Raw genomic sequence first — 22,602 nt, 5'->3', positions numbered from 1 at the left:
TTGGGGGGATTTGGAGGGATTTGGGGGGGAATTTGGGGGGATTTGGGGGGATTTGGAAAGATTTGGGGGGGAATTTGGGGGGATTTTGGGGAGATTTGGGAAGGTTTGGGGGGATTTGGGGGGGAATCTGGGGGGATTTGGGGGAGATTTGGGAAGGTTTGGGGGGATTTGGGGGGATTTGGGGGGGAATTTGAGGGGGATTTGGGAAGGTTTGGGGGGATTTGGGGGGAGTTTGGGGGGATTTGAGGGAAAGTTTGGGGGGAGATTTGGGAAGGTTTGGGTGGATTTGGGGGGATTTGGGAAGGTTTGGGGGGAGATTTGGGGGGATTTGGGAAGGTTTGGGGGGGATTTGGGGGAGGTTTGGGGGAATTTGGGGAGATTTGGGACGGTCTGGGGGGGATTTGGGGGGAGGTTTGGGAAGGTTTGGGGGGAGATTTGGGAAGGTTTGGGGGATTTGGGGGGAGATTTGGGGGGATTTGGGGGAAGATTTGGGAAGGTTTGGGGGGAATTTGGGGAGAGATTTGGGGAGAGATTTGGGAAGGTTTGGGGGGGATTTGAGGGGGAATTTGGGGGGAGATTTGGGAAGGTTTGGGGGGTTTTGGGGGGAGATTTGGGGGGATTTGGGGGGATTTGGGAAGATTTGGGGGGAGTTTGGGGGGATTTGAGGGAAAGTTTGGGGGGAGATTTGGGAAGGTTTGGGTGGATTTGGGGGGATTTGGGAAGGTTTGGGGGGAGATTTGGGGGGATTTGGGAAGGTTTGGGGGGGATTTGGGGGAGGTTTGGGGGAATTTGGGGAGATTTGGGAAGGTCTGGGGGGGATTTGGGGGGAGGTTTGGGGGGAGATTTGGGAAGGTTTGGGGGATTTGGGGGGAGATTTGGGGGGATTTGGGGGAAGATTTGGGAAGGTTTGGGGGGAATTTGGGGAGAGATTTGGGGAGAGATTTGGGAAGGTTTGGGGGGGATTTGAGGGGGAATTTGGGGGAAGATTTGGGAAGGTTTGGGGGAATTTGGGGGGACTGGGGGGGCACTGGAGGGTCCCCACCCCCCCCCCCCCCAGCTGAGCCAGCATCGTGCCTGCAACACGACTTTATTGGGATTCTCGGGGAGCTCATTTGCATGTGATTTGCGTGCGATCTGCATGTGATTTGCATGTGATTTACATAACGTCTTCCACCGCTCGGGGTGGGGGGGCCGTGGGGTCCTGCCCCACCCCCATCCCCGCGGCTCTTCCCACGGCACAGGGTGATCCTGGGGGGTGGCACGGGGTGGACCCTCCTCAGGGACCCCTGGGTGACCCCCAGGGACCCCTCGGTGACCCCCAGGGACCCCTGGGTGACCCCCAGGGACCCCTCGGTGACCCCCAGGGACCCCGCTGGGTCAGTCGAGGGTGCGGAAGGTCAGCAGGGGCGACTTCTCGGGCATCAGGATGAAGCGGAAGACGGTGGGAACGTCCTCGGTGGACACGGCCTCGATGGTGAAGTTGCTCAGGACCTGGGCAGGGACAGTTTAGGGTCAAGCCAGGAAGGTTTGGGGTCAAGCCAGGATGGGTTGGGGTCAAGCCAGGATGGTTTGGGGTCAAGCCAAGGAGATTTGGGGTCAAGCCAAAGAGGTTTGGGGTCAAGCCAGGATGGTTTGGGGTCAAGCCAAGGAGGTTTGGGGTCAAGCCAGGATGGTTTGGGGTCAAGCCAGGATGGTTTGGAGTCAAGCCAAGGAGATTTGGGGTCAAGCCAGGATGGTTTGGGGTCAAGGCAAGGATGGTTTGGGGTCAAGCCAGGATGGTTTGGGGTCAAGGCAAGGAGGTTTGGGGTCAAGCCAGGATGGTTTGGGGTCAAGGCAAGGAGGTTTGGGGTCAAGCCAGGATGGTTTGAGGTCAAGCCAAGGAGATTTGGGGTCAAGCCAAAGAGGTTTGGGGTCAAGCCAAGGAGATTTGGGGTCAAGCCAAGATGGTTTGGGGTGAAGCCAAAGAGGTTTGGGGTCAAGCCAGGATGGTTTGGGGTCAAGCCAGGATGGTTTGGGATCAAGCCAAGGAGGTTTGGGGTCAAGCCGAATTGTCAGGTCAAGGGCACGTGTCGTTGGGTCAAAAAACATGGTTGAGCTGAGTCAAGAGTTTGTTGGGTCAATCCAAGACGTTGGGTCAAGCCAAGGTGATTTTTGGGGCGAGTCGAAACAAATTGGGATCAAACCAAAATGTGGGGTCCAGGGCAGATATCAGGAGCAAATCAAGAGCTCCTTGGGTCAAGACCTCGTTGGGTCAAGCCAAGGCACCTTTGGGTCAAGTCAAGACCTCTATGGGTCAAGCCAAGACCTCTTTGGGTCAAGCCAAGACCTCTTTGGGTCAAGCCAAGACATCAATGGGTCAGGATGGTTTTGGGTCCAGTCAAGATGTCTTTGGGTCAAGTCAAGACCTCTTTGGGTCAAGCCAAGATCTCTTTGGGTCAAGATGGTTTCGGGTCAAGCCAAGACCTCTTTGGGTCAAGCCAAGAGCTCTTTGGGTCAAGATGGTTTTGGGTCAAGCCAAGACCTCTTTGGGTCAAGCCAAGACCTCTTTGGGTCAAGTCAAGATCTCTTTGGGTCAATCCAAGATGTTGGGTCAAGCCAAGACCTCTTTGGGTCAAGCCAAGACCTCTTTGGATCAAGATGGTTTCAGGTCAAGCCAAGACCTCTTTGGGTCAAGCCAAGAGCTCTTTGGGTCAAGATGGTTTTGGGTCAAGCCAAGACCTCTTTGGGTCAAGCCAAGACGTTGGGTCAAGCCAAGACGTTGGGTCAAGCCAAGACCTGTTTGGGTCAAGCCAAGGTGTTGGGTCAAGTCAAGACGTCTTTGTGTCAAGCCAAGACCTCAATGGGTCAAGCCGAGGCATTGGGTTCAGCCAAGACCTTGTTGGGTCAAGCCAAGCCTTTAGGTCAAGCCAAGGCCTTGTTGGGTCAAGTCAAGACCTCAATGGGTCAAGCCAAGACCTCAATGGGTCAAGCCAAGACCTCAGTGGGTCAAGCGAAGACATTGGGTTCAGCCAAGACCTTGTTGGGTCGAGTTAAGACCTCATTGGGTTCAGTCAAGACCTTGTTGGGTCAATCCAAGACCTCAATGGGTCAAGCCAAGACATTGAGTTCAGCCAAGACCTTGTTGGGTCAATCCAAGACGTTGGGTTCCGTCAAGGCCTCAATGGGTCAAGTCAAGACCTTGTTGGGTCAAGCCAAGACGTTGGGTTCAGCCAAGACCTCAATGGGTCAAGCCAAGACCTCAGTGGGTCAAGTGAAGACATTGGGTTCAGCCAAGACCTTGTTGGGTCAATCCAAGACCTCAATGGGTCAAGCCAAGACATTGAGTTCAGCCAAGACCTTGTTGGGTCAATCCAAGACGTTGGGTTCCGTCAAGACCTCAATGGGTCAAGTCAAGACCTCGCTCGGTCAAGCCAAGACGTTGAGTTCAGCCAAGACCTTGTTGGGTCAAGCCAAGCCTTTGGGTCAAACCAAGCCCTCGTTGGCTCCAGCCAAGCCCTCCTTGAATCACCCCAAGACTTTGAGTCAAACCAAGACCCCATTGGGCGAACCCAACCCCGCCATGGCGATCCCAACCCCCCCAACCCCAGGCACGGTGGCCTTTTGGGGGTCCCCCACTCACGTGCGCCAGGAACAGCAGCATCTCAGCCTCGGCCAGGCGCCGCCCGATGCACTGGCGGGCACCGAAGCCGAAGGCCAAGGCCTTGAAGGTGGTGTCGTCCTTGCCGAGCCAGCGCCGCGGGTCGTAGCGCTCGGGGTGCGGGAACACGTCGGGGCAGCGCCCCATGGCGTACAGAGCCACCTGGCACAGCGTCTGCGGGGTGGGGGTGGGGTTCAGTGCCAGGACCCCCCCTCCCCCAGGGACCCCCCTCGGGACCCCCCAGGACCCCCGGGCTGGCGCTCACCCCCGCCGGCACGCGGTAGTTGTGGAGCACCACGTCGGTGGCCGGGTAGCGCTGCACGGTGATGCCCACGGGGTACAGCCTGAGGGGGCAACGGGGGGAGCTCTCCCAGTATCGCCCAGTTTCCCCAGTGCCACCCAGGCAGGGGTGTGGCTCTGCGCCGCCAGTGCCGCCGAACGGCACCGGGACAACCCCGAGCGTGCGCCAATGTTCAGCTCCCGGTGTCCCTCTCCCAGTGTGCCCCCCAGTTCTCCCAGTACTCAGCCCCAGAGGGTCCCCCCACAGCCCCCAGTATCGCCCCCAGTTCCCCCAGTGTGCCCCCAGTTCTCCCAGTACCCAGTCCCCCAGTGAACTTCCCAGTATCCCCGCAGTGCCCCCCAGTGCCCCCCAGTTCCCCCAGTACTCAGCCCCCCAGTGCCCCCCTCCAGTGTCGCCCCAGTTCCCCCAGTACTCAGCCCCCCAGTGCCCCTCTCCCAGTATCCCCGCAGTTCCCCCAGTGCCCCCCAGTTCCCCCAGTGCTCAGCCCCCCAGTGCCCCCCTCCAGTGCCCCCCAGTGCCCCCCTCCAGTCCCCCCAGTTCCCCCAGTACTCAGCCCCCCAGTGCCCCCCTCCAGTGCCCCCCAGTTCCCCCAGTACCCAGCCCCCCAGTGCCCCCCTCCCAGTGTCCCCCCAGTTCCCCCAGTACTCAGCCCCCCAGTGCCCCTCTCCCAGTATCCCCGCAGTTCCCCCAGTGCCCCCCAGTTCCCCCAGTGCTCAGCCCCCCAGTGCCCTCCTCCAGTGCCCCCCAGTGCCCCCCTCCAGTGCCCCCCAGTTCTCCCAGTACTCAGCCCCCCAGTGCCCCCCTCCAGTGCCCCCCAGTTCGCCCAGTACTCAGCCCCCCAGTGCCCCCCTCCAGTTCCCCCCAGTTCCCCCAGTACTCAGCCCCCCAGTGCCCCCCTCCAGTTCCCCCCAGTTCCCCCAGTACTCAGCCCCCCAGTGCCCCCCTCCAGTTCCCCCCAGTTCCCCCAGTACTCAGCCCCCCAGTGCCCCCCTCCAGTTCCCCCCAGTTCCCCCAGTACTCAGCCCCCCAGTGCCCCTCTCCAGTGCCCCCCAGTGCCCCCCTCCAGTGCCCCCCAGTTCCCCCAGTACTCAGCCCCCCAGTATCCTCCCCCACAGCCCCCAGTATTGCCCCCAGTTCCCCCAGTGTCGCCCCAGTTCCCCCAGTACTCAGACCCCCAGTGCCTCTCCCACAGCACCCAGTATCGCCCCCAGTTCCCCCAGTACTCAGACCCCCAGTTTCCCCAGTTCCCCCCAGTTCCCCCAATACTCAGCCCCCCAGTGCCCCCCTCCAGTGTCCCCCCAGTTCTCCCAGTACTCAGCCCCAGAGGGTCCCCCCACAGCCTCCAGTGCCCCCCAGTTCCTCCAGTACTCAGACCCCCAGTGCTTCTCCCAGTGTCCCCCCAGTTCCCCCAGTACTCAGCCCCCAGTGCTTCTCCCAGTGTCCCCCCAGTTCCCCCAGTACTCAGCCCCCAGTTCCCCCCTCCTAGTGTCCCCCCAGTTCCCCCAGTACCCCTCTCCAGTATCCCCCCAGTTCCCCCAGTGCCCCACTCCCAGTGTCCCCCCAGTGTCCCCCCAGTACTCAGCCCCCAGTGCCCCTCTCCAGTATCCCCCCAGTTCCCCCAGTACTCAGCCCCCAGTATCTCCCCCAGTTCCCCCAGTGTCCCCACCCAGTTCCCCCAATATTCAGCTCCCTGATGCCACCCCAGCCCCCCAGTATCCCCCAGTGCCCCCCCAGTGCCCCCCAGTTCCCAGCCCCTCCAAACCCCCCAATGCCCCAGAACCCACATCCCCCCAGTCCCCCCCAGTCCCCCCCAGTATCCCCAGTATCCCCCAGTTCCCAGCCCTGCCAAACCCCCCAATGCCCCCGAACCCGCATCCCCCCAGTCCCCCCCAGTCCCCCCCAGTATCCCCAGTCCCCCCAGTTCCCAGCCCTGCCAAACCCCCCAATGCCCCCCAACCCGCATCCCCCCAGTCCCCCCCAGTCCCCCCCAGTATCCCCAGTATCCCCCAGTTCCCAGCCCCTCCAAACCCCCCAATGCCCCCCAACCCCCATCCCCCCAGTCCCCCCAGTCCCCCCCAGTATCCCCAGTCCCCCCAGTTCCCAGCCCCTCCAAACCCCCCAATGCCCCCCAACCCGCATCCCCCCAGTCCCCCCCAGTCCCCCCCAGTATCCCCCAGTTCCCAGCCCCTCCAAACCCCCCAATGCCCCCCAACCCGCATCCCCCCAGTCCCCCCAGTCCCCCCCAGTATCCCCCAGTTCCCAGCCCCTCCAAACCCCCCAATGCCCCCCAACCCGCATCCCCCCAGTCCCCCCAGTCCCCCCCAGTATCCCCCAGTTCCCAGCCCCTCCAAACCCCCCAATGCCCCCCAACCCGCATCCCCCCAGTCCCCCCAGTCCCCCCCAGTATCCCCCAGTTCCCAGCCCCTCCAAACCCCCCAATGCCCCCCAACCCGCATCCCCCCAGTCCCCCCCAGTCCCCCCCAGTATCCCCCAGTATCCCCAGTATCCCCCAGTTCCCAGCCCCTCCAAACCCCCCAATGCCCCCCAACCCGCATCCCCCCAGTCCCCCCCAGTATCCCCAGTCCCCCCAGTCCCCCCAGTGCCCCGCACCCACCTCAGGGTCTCTTTGATGGCCGCTTTCAGGAGCGGGAGCGCCCCGAGCAGCTCGGGCAGGGGTCGGGCCCCCCCCGAGACCCCCCCGGCCGCCCGCAGCTCCTCCCGCAGCGCCCGCTGCACCCCCGGGTTCCGGCCCAGCTCGAACAGCGTGAACAGCAGCGGGATCGCCGTCTGGGGGGGGGACACACCCCTGAGACCCCCCCCGGGACCCCCAGGACCCCCCCACTCTGAAATACCCGGGACCCCCCCCCAAAACAACCCCAATTCCAACAGCAGCGCGATCGCCGTCTGGGGGGGGACACACCCCTGAGACCCCCCCTGAGACCCCCCCAGGACCCCCCATATTGACCCCCCCACTCTGAAATACCCGGGCCCCCCCCAAAAGAACCCCAATTCCAACAGCAGCGGGATCGCCGTCTGGGGAGGGGGGACACACCCCTGAGACCCCCCCTGAGACCCCCCCAGGACCCCCCATATTGACCCCCCCACTCTGAAATACCCGGGACCCCCCCAAAACAACCCCAATTCCAACAGCAGCGGGATCGCCGTCTGGGGGGGGGGGACACACCCCTGAGACCCCCCCTGAGACCCCCTGGGACCCCCGTATTGACCCCCCCCACTCTGAAATACCCGGGACCCCCCCCCAAAACAACCCCAATTCCAACAGCAGCGCGATCGCCGTCTGGGGGGGGGACACACCCCTGAGACCCCCCCCCGGACCCCCCGGGAGCCCCCCACTCTGAAATACCCGGGACCCCCCCCAAAAGAACCCCAATTCCAACAGCAGCGGGATCGCCGTCTGGGGGGGGGACACACCCCTGAGACCCCCCTGAGACCCCCCCAGGACCCCCCATATTGACCCCCCCACTCTGAAATACCCGGGACCCCCCCCAAAACCCCCCCAAAAGAACCCCAATTCCAACAGCAGCGGGATCGCCGTCTGGGGGGGGGGACACACCCCTGAGACCCCCCCGGGACCCCCTGGGACCCCCCCACTCTGAAATACCCGGGACCCCCCCCAAAACCCCCCCAAAAGAACCCCAATTCCAACAGCAGCGCGATCGCCGTCTGGGGGGGGGGACACACCCCTGAGACCCCCCCGGGACCCCCAGGAACCCCCCCACTCTGAAATACCCGGGACCCCCCCAAAACAACCCCAATTCCAACAGCAGCGGGATCGCCGTCTGGGGGGGGGGGACACACCCCTGAGACCCCCCCGGGACCCCCTGGAACCCCCCCGGGACCCCCCCACTCTGAAATTCCCGGGACCCCCCCCAAAAGAACCCCAATTCCAACAGCAGCGCGATCGCCGTCTGGGGGGGGGGACACACCCCTGAGACCCCCCTGAGACCCCCCCAGGACCCCCCATATTGACCCCCCCCCACTGACCTCCTGACCCCCCAATGACCCCGACTGACCCCCCCGGGACCCCCTCAATGCCCCCCATATTAACCCCCCCCCCCGACCCCCCCCAAACCCCAACCTCCCATGTCCCCCCCCCCCCCCAATTCCCCCTGTGACCCCCCCCCCTCCCCTCCCCCTGCCCCTTACCCCCCACAAAACCCCCCCAAAACCCTTCTGGGTGCCCCCCCCGCCCCCTCCCCAAATTCCCCCCGGGTGTCCCCCCCCCCTCACGGTGCCCCCCCCCCCCCGGTGCCCCCCCCCCTCACGGTGCCCCCCCCCTCACGGTGTCCACGCCGCCCGCGGTGAACTCGGTGACGTTGGCCTTGATGGAGGGGAGGGGGAGCTGCCCCTGCAGCAGCAGCTCGGCCAGGACCCCCCCGGGGACCCCCCCGGGGACCCCCCCGGGCCCCCCCCCCCGGCAGAACTCCCGGTAAATCCGCTGGATGTTCTCGTCAGCTGCGGGAGGGGGGGGGGGGGCGAGCACGGGGACCCCCGGGTTAGCCCCAATTCGGGGCTGGGGGGGGGGGCACGGTGCTGAGGAGGGGGGGGGGGTTGGGTACCCCTGAGCATCCCCCCCCCGCCCCCCCATGGGTGGGGGTCGCAAAGGGTGGGGGTCGCACGGGGTGAGGGGTCCCACGGGGGGTTCTCGTGGGGTGGGGGTCTCATGGTGGTGGGGAGGGGGAGGGTGCCAGGAGGGGGGGGGGGTCCCAGAGGGTGGGGGTCCCACGGGGGGGGGGGTCCCAAGGGGAGGGTCCCAGAGGGTGGGGGTCCCACGGGGGGGGGTCCCAAGGCTTTGCCGGGTGACACAGGGTGGGGGTCCCAAGGGGGGGGTCCCAAAGGGTGGGGATCCCACGGGGGGGGGGTCCCAGGGGGGGTTCCCGGGGAAGGTCCCAGTGGGTGGGGATCCCACGGGGGGGTCCCTGAGGGTGGGGGTCCCACGGGGGGGTCCCAAAGGGTGGGGGTCCCACGGCGGGGTCCCAGAGGATGGGGGTCCCACAGGGGGGTTCCCATGGGGTGGGGGTCGCAAAGGGTGGGGGTCCCAGAGGATGGGGGTCCCACGACGAGGTCCCGGGGAGGGTCCCAGAGGGTGGGGGTCCCACGGGGGGGGGGGTCCCAAGGCTTTGAGGGGTGACACAGGGTGGGGGTCCCAAGGGGGGGGGTCCCAGAGGGTGGGGGTCCCACGGGGGGGGGGGTCCCAGGGGGGGTTCCCGGGGAAGGTCCCAGTGGGTGGGGATCCCACGGGGGGGGTCCCAAAGGGTGGGGGTCCCACGGGGGGGGTCCCAAGGCTTTGCCGGGTGACACAGGGTGGGGGTCCCAAGGGGGGGGGTCCCAAAGGGTGGGGGTCCCATGGGGGGGGTCCCAAGGCTTTGAGGGGTGACACAGGGTGGGGGTCCCAAGGGGGGGGGTCCCAGAGGGTGGGGGTCCCACGGGGGGGGGGTCCCAAGGGGAGGGTCCCAAGGCTTTGAGGCGTGACGCAGGGTGGGGGTCCCACGGGGGGGGGGTCCCAGGGGGGGTTCCCGGGGAAGGTCCCAGTGGGTGGGGATCCCACGGGGGGGGTCCCAAGGCTTTGCCGGGTGACACAGGGTGGGGGTCCCAAGGGGGGGGGTCCCAAAGGGTGGGGGTCCCAAGGCTTTGCCGGGTGACACCCGGGGGGGGTGGGCTCCTACAAGCCCCTGCAGGGTGGGGATCCCACGGGGGGGGTCCCAGAGGGTGGGGGTCCCACGGGGGGGTCCCAAAGGGTGGGGGTCCCACGGGGGGGGTCCCAGGGGGGGTCCCACGGGGGGGTCCCAAAGGGTGGGGGTCCCACGGGGGGGGGTCCCAGAGGATGGGGGTCCCACGGGGGGGGTCCCACGGGGGGGTTCCCATGGGGTGGGGGTCGCAAAGGGTGGGGGTCCCAGAGGATGGGGGTCCCACGACGAGGTCCCGGGGAGGGTCCCAGAGGGTGGGGGTCCCACGGGGGGGGGGGTCCCAAGGCTTTGAGGGGTGACACAGGGTGGGGGTCCCAAGGGGGGGGGTCCCAGAGGGTGGGGGTCCCACGGGGGGGGGGGTCCCAGGGGGGGTTCCCGGGGAAGGTCCCAGTGGGTGGGGATCCCACGGGGGGGTCCCTGAGGGTGGGGGTCCCATGGGGGGGGTCCCAAGGCTTTGCCGGGTGACACCCGGGGGGGGTGGGCTCCTACAAGCCCCTGCAGGGCGGGGGTCCCACGGTGGGGGTCCCACGGTGGGGGTCCCACGGGGGGGGGGTCCCAAGGCTTTGCCGGGTAACACCCAGGGGGGGGTGGGCTCCTACAAGCCCCTGCAGGGCGGGGGTCTCCTGGGCGGATTGGCAGCACCACGGGGGCTGTCCCCGCAGTCTGGGGGGGGGGGGGGTCTCAGGGTGGTTTGGGGGGGGTGGTCCCGGTGGCTGCCCCCCCCCTCACCGTGCTGGAAGATGGTGTCCCAGGCGCGGAGGTGGCGCTGCCAGAGCGGGGGGTGCAGGCGCAGCAGCGGGGGGGGCAGGAAGAGCAGGGGCAGCGTGGTCCGCAGCATCTCCTCCAGCGCCCCCAAAAAACGCTGCGCCCCCCCCGCCGCCGCCCCCCCCAGCAGCCCCAGCCGCTCCCCGTACAGCGCGTAGCTGCTGGCTGGGGGGGGGAAAATCAGCACCCCGAAATTTGGGGGGGGGGGGGCGAGTGGTAAAGAGCCTCCCCTCCCACCTCTTGGGATTCCCGTTGTCCCCCCCCCTCAATTTCCTGGGGGTCCCAAAGTCACCTCCCCCCTCCAATCTCCTCAGCACCCCGAAATTTGGGGGGGGGGCGCGAGTGGTAAAGAGCCTCCCCTCCCACCTCTTGGGATCGCCGTTGTCCCCCCCCCCTCAATTTCCTGGGGGTCCCAAAGTCACCTCCCCCCTCCAATCTCCTCGGCACCCCGAAATTTGGGGTGGGGGGGCTGTTATAGACCCCCCACCATGTCCTGGGGGTTCCGATATCACCCCCACCAACCCCTGGGGGGGCGGTGGTCCCTGGGTTTCCCACTGTCACCCCCCACCATCCCCTGGGGGTCCCAGTGTCACCCCCCCCAATCCCTGGGGGTCCCACCACCCCCCCAAGCCGGGGGTCCCGGGGGTCCCAGTGTCACCCCCCACCACCCCTGGGGATCCCGAGGGTTCCAAGCCCCCCTCCCCACCCCAAAACTGAGGGTCCCAGTGTCACCCCCCCCAATCCCTGGGGGTCCCAGTGTCACCTCCCCCAATCCCTGGGGGTCCCACCACCCCCCCAAGCCGGGGGTCCCGGGGGTCCCACGCACCCTCGAGGGTGAAGCGGAAGAGCAGCGGGTGGGGGTCGATGGTCAGGGCCCCCCCGGGGGTCCCGCGCACGCGGCCCCGCAGGGACTCGGCGAAGTCCCGGGCCACCGAGTCCAGCAGCGGCAGGAACTTGCGGGCCCCGGCCGGCGACAGCACGGCCCGGTTCAGGGCCAGGCGGTCCGAGCGCCACGCGGGGCCGTTCCTGCCCCAAATCACCCCAAAAACAGGGCCGGGGGTCACCCGGGGTCAAGGGGGGACACGGGAGGGACACAGGGACAGGGCCAGGCGGTCCGAGGGCCACGCGGGGCCGTTCCTGCCCCAAATCACCCCAAAAACAGGGCCAGGGGTCACCCGGGGTCAAGGGGGGGCACGGGAGGGACACAGGGACAGGGCCAGGACAGGGCCAGGACAGGGCCAGGCGGTCCGAGCGCCACGCGGGGCCGTTCCTGCCCCAAATCACCCCAAAAACAGGGCCGGGGGTCACCCGGGGTCAAGGGGGGACACGGGAGGGACACAGGGACAGGGCCAGGCGGTCCGAGGGCCATGTGGGGCCATTCCTGCCCCAAATCACCCCAAAAACAGGGTCGGGGGTCACCCGGGGTCAAGGGGGGACACAGGAGGGACACAGGGACAGGGGAGGGACAGGGCCAGGCGGTCCGAGCGCCACGCGGGGCCATTCCTGCCCCAAATCACCCCAAAAACAGGGTCAGGGGTCACTGGGGGTCAAGAAGGGGCACGGGAGGGACACAGGGACAGGGCCAGGCGGTCCGAGCGCCACGCGGGGCCGTTCCTGCCCCAAATCACCCCAAAAACAGGGCCGGGGGTCACTGGGGGTCAAGGGGGGACACGGGAGGGACACAGGGACAGGGGAGGGACACGAGGACAGGGCCAGGACACCCGAGCGCCACGCGGGGCCGTTCCTGCCCCAAATCACCCCAAAAACAGGGCCAGGGGTCACTGGGGGTCAAGGGGGGACACGGGAGGGACACAGGGACAGGGCCAGGACACCCGAGGGCCATGTGGGGCCGTTCCTGCCCCAAATCACCCCAAAAACAGGGCCAGGGGTCACTGGGGGTCAAGGGGGGACACGGGGTCAGGGACAGGGGAGGGACAGGACAGGTCCCCTCCCGCTCTGCCCCAGTGCTCCCAGTGCCCCATCCCAGCGCTCCCAGTGCTCCCAGTGCCCCATCCCAGCGCTCCCAATGCCCCATCCCAGCGCTCCATCCCAGCGCTCCCAGTGCTCCCAGTGCCCCATCCCAGCGCTCCCAGTGCCCCATCCCAGCGCTCCCAGCGCTCCCAGTGCCCCGGGGGTCTCACAGCAGGAAGAGGCCGCAGCGGTGGGTGCGCAGGCTGCGGTGGGCGCTCCAGGCAGCGATGCCCATCCCAGTGCTCCCAGTGCCCCATCCCAGCGCTCCCAGTGCCCCATCCCAGCGCTCCCAGTGCTCCCAGTGCCCCATCCCAGTGCTCCCAGTGCCCCGGGGGTCTCACAGCAGGAAGAGGCCGCAGCGGTGGGCGCGCAGGCTGCGGTGGGCGCTCCAGGCAGCGATGCCCATCCCAGTGCTCCCAGTGCTCCATCCCAGCACTCCCAGTGCCCCATCCCAGTGCTCCCAGCGCTCCCAGTGCCCCATCCCAGCGCTCCCAGCGCTCCATCCCAGTGCTCCCAGCGCTCCCAGTGCCCCATCCCAGCGCTCCCAGTGCCCCGGGGGTCTCACAGCAGGAAGAGGCCGCAGCGGTGGGCGCGCAGGCTGCGGTGGGCGCTCCAGGCGGCGATGCCCATCCCAGTGCTCCCAGTGCCCCATCCCAGTGCTCCCAGTGCCCCATCCCAGCGCTCCCAGTGCTCCCAGTGCCCCATCCCAGTGCTCCCAGTGCCCCGGGGGTCTCACAGCAGGAAGAGGCCGCAGCGGTGGGCGCGCAGGCTGCGGTGGGCGCTCCAGGCGGCGATGCCCATCCTGCGGGGGAAGGGTCCCTCGGCCCGCAGCAGCTGCGCCGCGTCCCGGGGCAGGAGCACGTTCACGCAGTCCAGGGAGCCCACGCGGTCCCTGCGCCCCAAAAACCGCGACCCCCTCAGTGGGACCCCCGTTGGAACCCCAAAAAGGGGATCCCGTCAGTGGGACCCCCGTTGGAACCCCAAAAACGGGACCCCGTCAGCGGGACCCCCACTGGAACGCCAAAAACGGGACCCCGTCAGTGGGACCCCAAAAACAGGGATCTCATCAGTGGGACCCCCGTTGGAACTCCAAAAACGGGACCCCAAAAACCGGGACCCCAAAAACAGGGATCTCATCAGTGGGACCCCCACTGGAACCCCAAAAACGGGACCCTAAAAACCGAGACCCCAAAAACAGTGACCCCCTCAGTGGGATCCCCACTGGAACCCCAAAAACGGGACCCTAAAAACCGGGACCTCATCAGTGGGACCCCCACTGGGACCCCAAAACCGGGACCCTAAAAACCGGGACCCCTTCAGTGAGACCCCCATCGGAATCCCCCAAACGGGACCCTAAAAACCGGGACCTCATCAGTGGGACCCCCATCGGAACCCCCAAAATGAGACCCTAAAAACCGGGACCTCATCAGTAGGACCCCCACTGAGACCCCCCAAAAACGGGACCCTAAAAACCGGGAGCCCATCAGTGAGACCCCGCCCATGGGACCCCCAAACGGGGCTCAATGGGGACCACCCAACCTCAGATCCCACCCGCTCCCTGCACCCCAAAACCAGGGACCCCCAAATGAAGGGGGAGGGGGGCACCAGGGCCAGTGGGGACCCCCCACCCATCACCCTCGGGGGTTCCCAGGATGATTTGGGGTCCCTGCTGACCACCTCTGGTGTCCCCAGGACGGTTTGGGGGTCACCTGTCCTCCCTCCGCGGTGTCCCCCCAACCCCGGGATCATTTGGGGTCACCTCTGTCCCCTCCCCGGTGTCCCCCCAACCCCGGGATCATTTGGGGTCACCTCTGTCCCCCCTCCGCGGTGTCCCCCCAACCCCGGGATCATTTGGGGTCACCTCTGTCCCCCCTCCCCGATGTCCCCCCATTCCCGGGATCATTTGGGGTCACCTCTGTCCCCTCCCCGGTGTCCCCCCAACCCCGGGATCATTTGGGGTCACCTCTGTCCCCCCTCCCCGGTGTCCCCCCAACCCCGGGATCATTTGGGGTCACCTCTGTCCCCCCTCCCCGATGTCCCCCCATTCCCGGGATCATTTGGGGTCACCTCTGTCCCCTCCCCGATGTCCCCCCATTCCCGGGATCATTTGGGGTCACCTCTGTCCCCCCTCTGCGGTGTCTCCCCATTCCCGGGATCATTTGGGGTCACCTCTGTCCCCTCCCCAGTGTCCCCCCATTCCCGGGATCATTTGGGGTCACCTCTCCCCTCCTCCCCAGTGTCCCTCCAACCCTGAGGGGGGGTCCCCACCTGTAGACGGGCCCGAGGCGCTGGAAGCCCCCCTGGGGGTCCCCAGGATGGTTCGGGGCTCCCTGGCGACCACCCCCGGTGTCCCCTCAGCCCCGAGATCATTTGGGGTCACCTCTGTCCCCTCCCCGGTGTCCCCCCATTCCCGGGATCATTTGGGGTCACCTCTGTCCCCTCCGCGGTGTCCCCCCAGACCCGGGATCATTTGGGGTCACCTCTGTCCCCTCCCCAGTGTCCCCCAACCCCGGGATCATTTGGGGTCACCTCTGTCCCCCCTCCCCAGTGTCCCCCCAGACCCGGGATCATTTGGGGTCACCTCTGTCCCCTCCGCGGTGTCCCCCCAACCCCGGGATCATTTGGGGTCACCTCTGTCCCCTCCCCGGTGTCCCCCAACCCCGGGATCATTTGGGGTCACCTCTGTCCCCTCCCCAGTGTCCCCCCAACCCCGGGATCATTTGGGGTCACCTCTGTCCCCCCTCCGCGGTGTCCCCCCAACCCCGGGATCATTTGGGGTCACCTCTGTCCCCTCCCCGGTGTCCCCCCATTCCCGGGATCATTTGGGGTCACCTCTGTCCCCCCTCCCCGATGTCCCCCCAACCCCGGGATCATTTGGGGTCACCTCTGTCCCCCCTCCCCGGTGTCCCCCAACCCCGGGATCATTTGGGGTCACCTCTGTCCCCCCTCCCCGGTGTCCCCCATTCCCGGGATCATTTGGGGTCACCTCTGTCCCCCCTCCCCGGTGTCCCCCCAACCCCGGGATCATTTGGGGTCACCTCTGTCCCCCCTCCCCGGTGTCCCCCCATTCCCGGGATCATTTGGGGTCACCTCTGTCCCCCCTCCGCGGTGTCCCCCCAACCCCGGGATCATTTGGGGTCACCTCTGTCCCCTCCCCAGTGTCCCCCCATTCCCGGGATCATTTGGGGTCACCTCTGTCCCCCCTCCGCGGTGTCCCCCCAACCCCGGGATCATTTGGGGTCACCTCTGTCCCCTCCCCAGTGTCCCCCATTCCCGGGATCATTTGGGGTCACCTCTGTCCCCCCTCCCCAGTGTCCCCGAGCCCCGGGATCATTTGGGGTCACCTCTGTCCCCCCTCCGCGGTGTCCCCCCATTCCCGGGATCATTTGGGGTCACCTCTGTCCCCCCTCCGCGGTGTCCCCCCAACCCCGGGATCATTTGGGGTCACCTCTGTCCCCTCCGCGGTGTCCCCCATTCCCGGGATCATTTGGGGTCACCTCTGTCCCCTCCGCGGTGTCCCCCAACCCCGGGATCATTTGGGGTCACCTCTGTCCCCCCTCCCCAGTGTCCCCCAACCCCGGGATCATTTGGGGTCACCTCTGTCCCCTCCCCGATGTCCCCCCAACCCCGGGATCATTTGGGGTCACCTCTGTCCCCTCCCCGATGTCCCCCCAACCCCGGGATCATTTGGGGTCACCTCTCCCCCCCTCCCCAGTGTCCCCCCAACCCCGAGGGGGGGTCCCCACCTGTAGATGGGCCCGAGGCGCTGGAAGCCCCCCTGGGGGTCCCCAGGATGGTTCGGGGCTCCCTGGCGACCACCCCCGGTGTCCCCCCAACCCCGGGATCATTTGGGGTCACCTCTGTCCCCCCTCCCCGGTGTCCCCCCAGCCCCGGGATCATTTGGGGTCACCTCTGTCCCCCCTCCCCGGTGTCCCCCCAGCCCCGGGATCATTTGGGGTCACCTCTCCCTCCCCGAGGGGGGGTCCCCACCTGTAGACGGGCCCGAGGCGCTGGAAGCCCCCCTCCATGCGGCGGTGGAAGTCCTGGAAGCCCCCCCGGCTCCAGAGGCGCAGCAGGTTCACCCAGCGGTTGGGGCCGGCGCGGGGCATCTCCTCGAAGGGCCGCGGCCCCCCCGGCCCGGGGGCGACCCCCGAGCTCAGCGCCCGCCGCGCTCCGCGGCCCCACACCCAGCCCGGGGCGCTCATGGCCGCGGGACCCCCGAGCTGCCCCCCTTTTAGCGCTGCGGGACCCCCGAGCCGCCCCCCTTTTAGCGCTGCGGGACCCCCGAGCCGCTCCCCTTTTAGCGCTGCGGGACCCCCGAGCCGCTCCCCTTTTAGCGCTGCGAGACCCCCGAGCCGCTCCCCTTTTAGCGCTGCGAGACCCCCGAGCCGCTCCCCTTTTAGCGCTGCGGGACCCCCGAGCTGCCCCCCTTTTAGCGCTGCGGGACCCCCGAGCTGCCCCCCTTTTAGCGCTGCGGGACCCCCGAGCCGCTCCCCTTTTAGCGCTGCGGGGACCCCCGAGCCGCTCCCCTTTTAGCGCTGCGAGACCCCCGAGCCGCTCCCCTTTTAGCGCTGCGGGGACCCCCGAGCTGCCCCCCTTTTAGCGCTGCGAGACCCCCGAGCTGCCGGGACCTCCGCGCCGCCCACCCCCCCTTTTATCGGCCCCGGCCAAGGCCGCCGAGGCGAGCGGGGAGGGGCCCGTGGCCACCCGGGAGGGGGTGGGGGGCGTGGAGATGGGGGGCAGCTGTGGGGAGGGGTCCGTGGAGATCTCGGGACACGGGGGACCCCCGGAGATCTGGGGGGACGCCCAGGGTGTGGGGCAGCCCCGAGCTGTGGGGTGGGGAAGGGTCCCCAGGACGAGGAGGATTCCCGGGATGTGGGGCACGCCCGGGATGTGGGGTGGGGTCCGAGGGGATCCCAGGATATGGGGGGCACCCCCCGGATATGGGGCACGCCTGGAAAACTTGTGACACCCCCGATCTATGGGGCACCCCTGAAATGTGGGGCCCGAGGCTCCCCGGGATGTGGGTCAGCCTTGAGATGTGGGGCACGCCCAGGACGGGGGGCACAACTGTGGGGCACCCTGGAGATATGGGGCGCCCCAGAGATATGGGGGGCACCCCGGAGCCCCCCGGCCAAGGAGCGCGCCCAGCCCGAGCCAGCCCCACAGCCCCCCCAAAACCCACAACAGCCCCACAGAGCCCCCCAAAACTCCCCCCCTCCCCAGAGTCGCGCTGGACGCTGCTATGGGGCAGCCCCACAGCGAGGAAGGGGGGGTTCGGTGTGGGGGGGGGGTTTGGGGGGGGTGGGGCGGGCCCGGCGCTGACGCCGGAGCTAAAAATAACCCGGGGGGGCAGCGGGGTCAGGGCCCGGCGCTGCTTGGGGGGCGGGGCGGCCCTGGAGGGGGGGGGACACCGGGGGGGACATGGGGGGGACACCGGGGGGCGAGGGGGGCGCGTACAGCCCCACACCTGCACCCCAACCCCACACCTGCACCCCACACCTGCACCCCACACCTGCACCCCAACCCCACACCTGCACCCCAACCCCACACCTGCACCCCACACCTGCACCCCAACCCCACACCTGTACCCCACACCTGCACCCCACACCTGCACCCCAACCCCACACCTGCACCCCAACCCCACACCTGCACCCCACACCTGCACCCCACACCTGCACCCCAACCCCACACCTGCACCCCACACCTGCACCCCACACCTGTACCCCAACCCCACACCTGCACCCCACACCTGCACCCCAACCCCACACCTGCACCCCACACCTGTACCCCACACCTGTACCCCACACCTGCACCCCACACCTGTACCCCAGCCCCACACCTGCACCCCACACCTGCACCCCAGCCCCACACCTGCACCCCACACCTGTACCCCAGCCCCACACCTGCAACCCAACCCCACACCTGTACCCCACACCTGTACCCCAACCCCACACCTGCACCCCACACCTGCACCCCACACCTGCACCCCAACCCCACACCTGCACCCCACACCTGCACCCCAACCCCACACCTGTACCCCACACCTGCACCCCACACCTGCACCCCACACCTGTACCCCAGCCCCACACCTGCAACCCAACCCCACACCTGTACCCCACACCTGTACCCCAGCCCCACACCTGCACCCCACACCTGTACCCCACACCTGCACCCCAACCCCACACCTGTACCCCACACCTGTACCCCACACCTGCACCCCAACCCCACACCTGTACCCCACACCTGTACCCCACACCTGCACCCCACACCTGCACCCCACACCTGTACCCCACACCTGTACCCCAGCCCCACACCTGCACCCCACACCTGTACCCCACACCTGTACCCCACACCTGTACCCCACACCTGCACCCCACACCTGCACCCCAACCCCACACCTGTACCCCACACCTGTACCCCACACCTGTACCCCACACCTGTACCCCACACCTGTACCCCAACCCCACACCTGCACCCCACACCTGCACCCCACACCTGCACCCCAGCCCCACACCTGCACCCCAACCCCACCACGGGTCGGGTGTCCCGTGAGCCCCTCTGTGCTCGGGGGTCCCCGGGGGCCCCGCGGTTTGGGGACCCCGCAGGTTGGGGGTCTCTGGGGTCAGGGGTCCCACGGGTCCGGGCACCGGGGGACTCCAGGGGTTGGGGGTCCCGCGATTTGGGGGTTCCTGCCGGGGGTCCCGCGGTTCGTGGGGTCCCAGGGGATCCGGTTGGGGGTCCCGCGGTTCGTGGGGTCCCCTGGGTCGGGGGTCCCGCAAGGAGGGTCCCGTGGGTGGGTGTTGGGAGTCCCGGGGGTCGGGGGTCTTGTGGGTTGTAGGGTCCCGGGGTAGGGGGTCCCAGGGGTCGGGGATCCCGGGGGTCGGGGGTCCCAGGGGTGCTGGGATCGGAGATCCCTCCGGGAGGTTCCCGAGGGTGGGGGTCCCGGGGGTCGTGGGGGCCCCGTGAGGCGGTCCCGGGGGTCCTGGGAGTCCGTGGTCCCGGGGGTCGCGGGGGTCGCGGGGGTCGGGGGTCCAGGCGGTGCTGGGGTTGGGGGTATCTCAGGTTGGGGGTGGTGCTGGTGGTCCCGGGGGTCCCCTGGGGTGGTCCCGTGGGGTGGTCCCGGGGGTCCTGTGGGATGCTCGCGGGGGTCCCGTGGGGTGGTGCAGGGCTCCCGGGTGTCCCGTGGGGTGGTCCCGGGGGTCCCCTGGGGTGGTCCGGGGGTCCCGGTGGTCCCGTGGGATGGTCCCGGGGGTCCCGTGGGGTGGTGCCGGGGGTCCCGGGGGTCCCGTGGGGTGGTCCGGGGCTCCCGGGGGTCCCGTGGGGTGGTCCCGGTGGTCCCGGGGGGTCCCGTGGGGTGGTCCGGGGGTCCCGGTGGTCCCGTGGGGTGGTCCCGGTGGTCCCGTGGGATGGTCCCGGGGGTCCCGTGGGATGGTGCCGGGGGTCGCGGGGGTGGCGGGGTCGGCGCATGGAGGCGGAGGCGGGGGCAGGTTCGTCCCTTTATTGGCCGCGGAGCCGCGGGGCCGGGGGGGCCGCGGGGGCCGTTTGTGCTTGTCCTGAAATCCCTCAAAATCCGCGAAAAATTCCCGGGGAGGCTCCGGGGCGGGGCCGGGGGGGGGCCCCAGGTGCGACCCCCGCGCGGGACCCCCGCCCGCGAGTACAAAACGGGGCCGGAGCTCCCGGGCCTGCAGTACCTGAATTGGGGGGGGGGAGAGGGGGGGCAGAGGCCCCGCCCGGCCCCGCCCCGGCCCCTGCGGGGTCCCGGTCCCGCCGCGGGGGGGGCCCAGGTGAGGGGACGGGGGGGGGGGGGACACACCTGGGGGGCACCTGGGGGGCACCTGGGGGGGGCAGCGGCACCTGTGGTACCCGCACAGTGCACCTTGTGCGGGGGTGTGCGGGGGCGTGCGGGGGTGTGCGGGGGCGTGCGGGGGTGTGCAGGTGTGGGCAGGTGTGGGCAGGTGTGCGGGTGTGTGCAGGTGTGTGCGGGTGTGTGCAGGTGTGTGCGGGGGTGTGCAGGTGTGAGCAGGTGTGTGCGGGTGTGTGCGGGGGTGTGCAGGTGTGTGCAGGTGTGTGCAGGTGTGTGCGGGTGTGGGCAGGTGTGTGCGGGTGTGTGCGGGTGTGGGCAGGTGTGTGCGGGTGTGGGCAGGTGTGTGCGGGTGTGTGCGGGGGTGTGCAGGTGTGTGCAGGTGTGTGCAGGTGTGTGCGGGTGTGGGCAGGTGTGTGCGGGTGTGGGCAGGTGTGTGCGGGTGTGTGCGGGGCTGTGCGGGTGTGTGCAGGTGTGCGGGTGTGTACAGATGTGTGCAGGTGTGTGCAGGTGTGTGCAGGTGTGTGCGGGTGTGTGCGGGGGTGTACAGATGTGTGCGGGTGTGTGCAGGTGTGCAGGTGTGCAGGTGTGTGCAGGTGTGTGCGGGTGTGTGCAGGTGTGCGGGTGTGTGCAGGTGTGTGCAGGTGTGCAGGTGTGCAGGTGTGCAGGTGTGCAGGTGTGTGCGGGTGTGTGCGGGTGTGTCAGGTGTGCGGGTGTGTGCGGGTGTGTGCAGGTGTGTGCGGGTGTGTGCAGGTGTGGGCAGGTGTGTGCGGGTGTGTGCAGGTGTGTGCGGGTGTGTGCAGGTGTGTGCAGGTGTGTGCAGGTGTGTGCGGGTGTGTGCGGGTGTGTGCAGGTGTGCAGGTGTGCGGGTGTGTGCGGGGGTGTGCAGGTGTGTGCAGGTGTGGGCAGGTGTGTGCGGGTGTGTGCAGGTGTGTGCGGGTGTGTGCGGGTGTGTACAGATGTGTGCAGGTGTGTGCGGGTGTGTACAGATGTGCAGGTGTGTGCAGGTGTGTGCGGGTGTGTGCAGGTGTGTACAGATGTACAGGTGTGTGCAGGTGTGTGCAGGTGTGTGCAGGTGTGTCGGGTGTGTACAGATGTGTCGGCTGTGTACAGATGTGCAGCTGCGTGCAGGTGTGTCAGGTGGGCACAGGTGAGTGCGGGTGTGTCGGGTGGGTACAGGTGTGTGCAGGTGAGTGCAGGTGAGTGCAGGTGTGTGCAGGTGAGTGCAGGTGTGTGCAGGTGTGTGCAGGTGAGTGCAGTATTTGCATTATACGAGGTCTGTGCAACACCCGTGGCACCTGCAGTGCGTGTGACGTCTGCAGGTGTGTGTACGCATGTGTACAGGTGTGGGTAGTGTGTGCAGGTGTGTGTACGCATGTGTACAGGTGTGGGTAGTGTGTACAGGTGTGGGTAGTGTGTGCAGGTGCGTGCAGGGCTGCCCAGGTGCCTTCAGGTGTGCACAGGTGAGAGCAGCATCAGCAGCATTGGCAGCGCCTGTGGCGTGTGCAGGGAGTGCAGCACCTGCGGCACCTGCAGGGACACCGGGCTGACAGCGTGTCAGGTGTGTGCAGGTGTGTGCAGGTGTGTGCAGGTGTGTCAGGTGTGTCAGGTGTGTCAGGTGTGTGCAGGGAGTGCAGCACCTGCGGCACCTGCAGGGACACCGGGCTGACAGCGTGTCAGGTGTGTGCAGGTGTGTGCAGGTGTGTCAGGTGTGTCAGGTGTGTGCAGGGAGTGCAGCACCTGCAGCACCTGCAGGGACACCGGGCTGACAGCGTGTCAGGTGTGTGCAGGTGTGTGCAGGTGTGTCAGGTGTGTGCAGGGAGTGCAGCACCTGCGGCACCTGCAGGGACACCGGGCTGACAGCGTGTCAGGTGTGTGCAGGTGTGTCAGGTGTGTCAGGTGTGTGCAGGGAGTGCAACACCTGCGGCACCTGCGGCACCTGCAGGGACAGCGGGCTGACAGCGTGTCAGGTGTGTGCAGGTGTGTGCAGGTGTGTCAGGTGTGTGCAGGGAGTGCAGCACCTGCGGCACCTGCAGGGACAGCGGGCTGACAGCGTGTCAGGTGTGTGCAGGTGTGTGCAGGTGTGTCAGGTGTGTCAGGTGTGTGCAGGGAGTGTAGCACCTGCGGCACCTGCGGCACCTGCGGCACCTGCAGGGACACCGGGCTGACAGCGTGTCAGGTGTGTGCAGGTGTGTGCAGGTGTGTCAGGTGTGTGCAGGTGTGTCAGGTGTGTCAGGTGTGTGCAGGGAGTGCAGCACCTGCGGCACCTGCAGGGACACCGGGCTGACAGCGTGTCAGGTGTGTGCAGGTGTGTGCAGGTGTGTCAGGTGTGTCAGGTGTGTGCAGGGAGTGCAGCACCTGCAGCACCTGCAGGGACACCGGGCTGACAGCGTGTCAGGTGTGTGCAGGTGTGTGC

The 22,602-nt window shown here is 67.8% G+C and overlaps 1 protein-coding gene across 1 annotated transcript; it reads right to left on the bottom strand.

Annotated features, from left to right (window-relative positions):
• Positions 1 to 1,377: 1,377 nt before the first annotated feature.
• Positions 1,378 to 16,587, bottom strand: LOC309578150 (cytochrome P450 11B, mitochondrial-like; the record flags this gene model as incomplete). The annotated part of the gene is made up of 10 exons (XM_082290564.1): positions 1,378 to 1,491; positions 3,620 to 3,811; positions 3,903 to 3,981; positions 6,553 to 6,725; positions 8,242 to 8,319; positions 8,956 to 9,077; positions 10,376 to 10,576; positions 11,238 to 11,437; positions 13,119 to 13,274; positions 16,373 to 16,587. The coding sequence occupies 10 exons, from the start codon at positions 16,585 to 16,587 to the stop codon at positions 1,378 to 1,380; spliced, it is 1,530 nt and encodes a 509-aa protein (XP_082146690.1).
• Positions 16,588 to 22,602: the final 6,015 nt, after the last annotated feature.

Source organism: Coloeus monedula, assembly GCF_965178545.1.
Source record: "Coloeus monedula genome assembly, chromosome: 1".
NCBI classification, from domain to species: Eukaryota; Metazoa; Chordata; class Aves; order Passeriformes; family Corvidae; genus Coloeus; species Coloeus monedula.
The sequence above is the reverse complement of the archived record's forward strand: the minus strand, read 5'-3'. Positions and strand labels throughout refer to the sequence as shown.